Source organism: Nematostella vectensis, chromosome 8 (assembly GCF_932526225.1).
Source record: "Nematostella vectensis chromosome 8, jaNemVect1.1, whole genome shotgun sequence".
Lineage (NCBI taxonomy): Eukaryota > Metazoa > Cnidaria > Anthozoa > Actiniaria > Edwardsiidae > Nematostella > Nematostella vectensis.
Genome location: NC_064041.1, coordinates 1,523,935 through 1,530,458, shown reverse-complemented (window position 1 = coordinate 1,530,458; position 6,524 = coordinate 1,523,935). Strand labels below are relative to the sequence as shown.

The window sequence follows — 6,524 nt, the reverse complement described above, 5'->3', positions numbered from 1 at the left end:
TATTATTCTTGATCTAAATAACCAATAGGTTCTCATGACAATACAATATTTTATTAGGTTGTGCATGATTTTTCATTGCCAAATTATCAATGATAAGACACAAGCATAATTTTATACATGAATACTTTTTGAATGAACCATTTTATTTATTTTTTGTCATTGCAATATTCATATTGTGGTGTGCACAATTTTTCATAGCCAAATTATAAAGGATAGGACACGAGCCTAACTTTAAAAATGAATAATTTTGAATGAACCATTTTAATTTCCTGTGTCAATACAATATTATTTCTATTATGGCTTGCACAATTTTTCACAACCAAATTATATGTGATAAGACACCAGCCTAAATAAATGCTTTTAAATTAAAAGCCATGATTTCTTAATAATTCAGAATAACACCTTTTTTAACATCATGCATTTTTCCTACTTACGTGTATACACCACTTTCCTACTAAAAGCAATCCCATACTGCTGGATCTCAGCTTTGACTTTTTCATGTCAAATAATGGTGCATTTGCACAATGATAATAAAAACAAGCATTCTCTAAAAGGCACCCATTTGTTAATAAAAGTATTTATTGTTATTCTCGTGCTCAATTCAATTCATTCATCCATCATAATCCTGGGTAGTCTTCCTGGTGGAGTGGAGGGAGGTAAATATATTAGTTGTTATTGAATACAAAAAATTCATTAATTTGATACCCCTAAAGGATAGCAGTATCAGAATAACCATTAAACACCCCCTGAGGGATAGTAGTTGGGTGAAGTTTACACCCTAAAAGATGATTATCTACACCCATCTACTTTTTTGGAGAGTTAAACCCCAGGGGGTGGGGGTCATGGCAGAAATTAGTAATGTACCCAAGACACCAGGATTTACTTGGAAATGGATATAAAATAAAACTACTCCAAAGCTAGTTTGCATCCCCTATATCCTTAAATTTGCTACAAGTATTGCTAAAAAGTGCATCCACGCAGGCTCCGCTTTTAGGCAGTGCCTAAATCTATATATTATATATATTATTCTAATATCTTCTTTATTTTCCTGTATTTCCCTGGTTTACCATGTTTTCTCCTGTATTTCTTTGCATTTCCCTGTATTTTCCTGTATTACAAGCATGACATTATTTAAGTGTTGACAGATGTGCAAAGCTATTAATGATTCACATCCACAAAAACAGCTTTATATTTTACTTGCTTCTAGAGTGAGAACTTTTTTATGTAAAGAAAAATGCAGGGAAGGGGGGTTCTACACAAGTTTATGCTGAAAAAAGTCATTCTGGCTCCGCTTTTAGGCAGTGCCTAAACCTATATATTTATTCCCTGGCGTAAGTACTAAAGTATAAATTAAATTCAACAATGAAAAAGGTTTTCAAAGTTTAAAAAGAAAACAACTCCGACAGATCGTTCCGCTAAGTACGTTCCTGTGAACACAATAAAGGCCAAAATGGGGCGGACTTCCATTCTGGCACAATTAAAGTACTCTTAGCATTGCAGAACTGCATATGAAACAAAACTGCGCTAATTAAACAAGGAGGTAATTGTTACACTTGTTTCCCCAATCTTGGGTGAAACAATCTACTGCTTCTGTACCAGGACACCAGAATTTTGAATTGAAACGGGGCAGATGAGAATTATAATGACAAGGCATTCTATCCACGTCATATGGCCCCCATATATTAGAAACCAGCTAAAATAGCTTCGGATTTATCATCCAATTATCTGGGTCAACAATACGACTTGAATAGTCGGCAAACTGATTCTCAGCTCTTGGTATCCATTGAGCCTGAAAGGAAACGCGGTAAGTCATATAAAAATAAAAAATACTGAGCAATATGCTGCAGATGTGGTACATGACTACCGTTGTGCACTATACGAACCACATTCTGGTTATCTGAAAAGATCTTTACCTTATTTCCCGCAACGACGCTCTTAAAGCTTTTGAGGGCTAACAATATAGCCAACAACTCCCTTGAAGAAGAGCTCTCTCTTTTGAGTTTCATCCCACACCCCAGAGCAAATACTCTGATCGCCATTAAAAGCGATATGCGCACCGTAACCAGAACCACTGGCATCGCAGGTTAAAACTGCGCTAGACGACAAAGGTCTATTGATATGATAGCCGTTAAATGCTTCGACATGAGACCACCAGAATTTTAGCTCATGCAAAACTCCTTCTGGTGCAAAAAGCACATCATTCCATGAATTTCTTGTCTCAGCAAAAAAAAATACATCTGTCGTGTAAACAACCGGGCGATAGGCCCTATAGCAACCGAGGGACATCACGAACCCCGCTATACTAGCCACACCCCTAACACTAAGGTTAGGAAACTCGTCAATGAGTGTAGTCAATTTAGACTTCAATTTAGAAATTTTCTTATCGGGAACGACAAAATTTATTCTTATTGTATCTATAACAATACCCAGCCATTCACCAAGCTGCCGTGGCTCCCAGTCCGATTTCTCAACACTAAATTTCCATTCAGAATTGTGGAGGTCTGACTTAACCAGAGAGCTTGCAAATTTAGCAGATCTGCAACCAAAAATTCCGTCATCAATATACAGAATGGCAAAAATACCAAAACTTCTCCATTGAGCAAGAAGTGGCTTAAACATCTTAGTAAATAAAAAACAGGCGGACGAAAGCCCAAATTCCTTCATATTTAAACTTAAATTTCTTGACAAACTGATCTACTAAGATCAAGAACCAAACGCAATTTGCGACCGCAAACTACTGAAAGTGGATTACAACAATAAGGTCTAAAAAACACTTCTACAGCATACTTGTTAAACAATAAATCATTAATTGCCTGAGCGACAAATTCTACATTATCTAAAGCACTTCTGTTGTTCTTGAAATAGCATGACGGAGGAAAACAAACAAAAGGAATCATGTAGCCGCTCAAAAGAACTCCAATAACAAGAGCTGACAGTTGTAAATTCTTGAACCACCAGGCGTTGGATGCCGAAATGCGGCCTTGAACAGACTCGCCAGGAGTTGAAGACTGAGTCACATCAGCACGTTTGTACTCATCTATAAGACTAATGTCACCTGATTTATCAAAGAGGAGTACGGTCAAACCTCTCATCACTTGCTTCCTTGCGGTGGCATGTAGGTGGCGGAGGCAGAACTGTGGAGCTTGGCGAGCCTGCCACTGATTTCCTCCGGCGGAGGCAGTTGAGAACTGTGGAGCTTGGCGAGCCTGCCACTGATTTCCTCCGGCGGAGGCAGTTGAGAACTGTGGAGCTTGGCGAGCCTGCCACTGATTTCCTCCGGCGGAGGCAGTTGAGAGCTGTGGAGCTTGGCGAGCCTGCCACTGATTTCCTCCGGCGGAGGCAGTTGAGAGCTGTGGAGCTTGGCGAGCCTGCCACTGATTTCCTCCGTTATTTGATGCATTCGGGAATCTTGTTGATCGGGAACAATTTCTCCAGAAATGATCCGATTTTCCACAAAGATAGCATCCGCTCATAGAATTGAATAAAGAACCAACATTAGGAGATGAAGAAAAACGTCTATTATCTGACCTAAACCTCTAGGCTTTCTTCGCCTTGTCAGCCTTTTTTTTCTCCCTAGCGGAGTGAACATATTTGAGTACTTTGCGAATACGCTTTTCATCTCCACCGTCTTCTGCCATAGGATCCTGCTTATACTCAGAGATAAAGTCCCAACCATACAAATCTGCCAAGACAATATGATTCATGCGACTTAGCGCCTTACCTTCATCAAGTGCATTCTTCACTTTGAGCAATTGTCCACCGTGAAGATTTTGGGTTGCCGAATCCAACACGTACGCCAACTTCTCTTGATGGCCATACTGTCTTCATTGCCTTTGGCCTTGAAAACGTGACGAGCAGAATTCTCAATTCGAAATTTCTTAACCGCCGATTCAACAGATTCTTCGCTTTGCCGTTTCAACTCAATTTGGAAATTCCCAAGTTCAGTAGATAAGAAACATTTAAGCTCCGATATGATTTCACTTTTATCGGTCATAACGGTCAGTTTCGCGTTACTCAAAATCGCAGTGGTACTAGCGTCCAACATGCCTCCAACATGAGATGAAATAATTATCATATCTCTATGTAGTGCTAAAGTAGTTACGTAATCTTACAAAATAAAAATAGTTGTTATATTTAAGCAAAAGATCACGTAATGTGATAACACATACTCAGAACCGTAACGAAAACGTTTTCCAACTGCACGTTGTTACGTTGGAAAGCATTTAAACTATGCGACTTGGTTTTGTGGTCATTGCGCGGGTACCCTGTGGTGTCACTCGCCAGCCAGCCAGTCAGCCAGCCGCGCAACTCCCAGGCTCCACTCGGCCCCGTAATGGCGGCAAAATTTGAGCACGGAGCAAGGGTAAAAATATTTTGTCATGCGATGATATAACAGTTATTGGGCTTTTTGTTGTCCTTTTTGTTTGCTTTGAGAATGCGAGTACTTAGCTTCTTTCATTCTTTGTTCTTTTTTCTATCTTTATTTTTGATTTTGTTGAAATATTTCATAAAGGCTAACCAATATCGTGTTGCATTTGTCATATACTGCTAAAGAAGACATTTGTCCTTATATCCTGTGCTCTTAGTCCTAAGAAGGTACATATCCTTAGAAGATACAGCATCTTTTTCAACTTACAAGAGAAATTTTCCTTACCGAGGATAAAAAAAAATTTCAACTCCTATTGCCAATATGTATTGTTGTTATTGTCTGCATCTTGCATCTCATGTGTTTATTTTTTTTCAAATAGTTGTGGAAATTAGTCAGATTATAAATGTCTTGATGAAAAGATTCTTTTGAAAGAAATGTCACTCTTTTATGAACCAAGGAACCAAGTTCTTTTTAAATTCTTTTATGAACCAAGGAAGTTCTTTTTATATAATAGAATTCTGTTCACATAACTTGGATAGCATAGACATGGCCTCTTTAGAGGCCTGTGGTGGTGAAAGGGTTAAGATAATGGGAAAGGGGAAATGCCAAGAAATGCTCAATCAAATTATTTTCATTACTGTTATATTTTTTCACCAAACCTTTCAAGTTGAGTTAATTTCCTTTATTTCTTCTCGACTATTTTTTTAGTCAATTGATATTCTTTGCTGTTTCCTCTCTACCCCAAACATAGAAGTTAGCTGAAATTGGAAGCTAGCATTTTAGCACTATCAGTGATGCCTTAGATATTTTTTTAGGATTTCCTTCCAAATTCAATGTTTTTTCTTCATTGCATTCATTTTGGAGTAGGCCACCAACAACAAGGCCACTATATAGTAAAGATTGGGTGCACCAATACGTTATACATGAAAGGAGATATATTTGTGGATTTTAATTTTCAGACATTTTTCTGAATATCCGGTCCAATGAAGGAGAGAATCGCCACTAAATCAATACATAAAAATTACAGTATGGCATCTAAACAGATGCCATACTGTAATATCTGTAACATCCATGGCGTATTCTGCACAAGGGCAAAGCTTGTCAGAGTATTGTTTTGATAAAACAAATATTCATAATGGAACTTCTATGATGGGACATAAGAATTTACCATAAGACTCTTGACAACTTTGACAGACACATTCACACCAGGAATTGTGTTTGTTAACTTTAATGTACTGCATAATTTCAATTATTGAATAAGGCCTGGATCCATTTGGTTGGTACGATAAATAAATTTCAGTAAAGAGCTGAATCAGATCCCCCAAAAATACCTCGATCAGCCAACACAAAAGGTGTTCAATGCTGGCTCCGCCTTTAGGCAGTGCCTAAATCTATGTATTACTTTGCTTTTGCAAGTTTGTAGTTTGCTTTTGCGAGTTTGTATTTTGCTTTTGCGAGTTTGTACTTTACTTTTGCGAGTTTGTACTTTGCTTTTGCGAGTTTGTATTTTGCTTTTGCTAGTTTGTATTTTGCTTTTGCGAGTTGTAATTTGCTTTTGCGAGTTTGTATTTTGCTTTCGCGGGTTTGTACTTTGCTTTTGCGAGTTTGTACTTTGCTTTTGCGAGTTTGTATTTTGATTTTGCGAGTTTGTATTTTGCTTTTGCGAGTTTGTATTTTGCTTTTGCGAGTTTGTACTTTGCTTTTGCGAGTTTGTACTTTGCTTTTGCGAGTTGGTATTTTGCTTTTTGGAGTTGGTATTTTGCTTTTGCGAGTTTGTATTTTGCTTTTGCGAGTTTGTATTTTGCTTTTGAGAGTTTGTATTTTGCTTTTGCGAGTTTGTATTTTGCTTTTGCGAGTTTGTATTTTGCTTTTGAGAGTTTGTATTTTGCTTTTGCGTGTTTGTATTTTGCTTTTGCGAGTTTGTATTTTGCTTTTGCGAGTTGGTATTTTGCTTTTGCGAGTTTGTATTTTGCTTTTGCGAGTTTGTATTTTGCTTTTGCGAGTTTGTATTTTGCTTTCGCGGGTTTGTACTTTACTTTTGCGAGTTTGTACTTTGCTTTTGCGAGTTTGTATTTTGCTTTTGCGAGTTTGTATTTTGCATTTGCGAGTTTGTACTTTGCTTTTGCGAGTTTGTATTTTGCTTTGTCGGGTTTGT

The 6,524-nt window shown here is 37.6% G+C and overlaps 1 protein-coding gene across 1 annotated transcript; it reads right to left on the bottom strand.

Moving 5' to 3' along the window:
• Positions 1–242: 242 nt before the first annotated feature.
• LOC125570194 lies at positions 243–6,190 on the bottom strand (the record flags this gene model as incomplete). The annotated part of the gene is made up of 3 exons (XM_048731467.1): positions 243–2,536; positions 3,086–3,818; positions 6,140–6,190. Coding segments are annotated over 2 exons (333 nt in total), but the record flags the coding sequence as incomplete, so codon positions are not given.
• Positions 6,191–6,524: the final 334 nt, after the last annotated feature.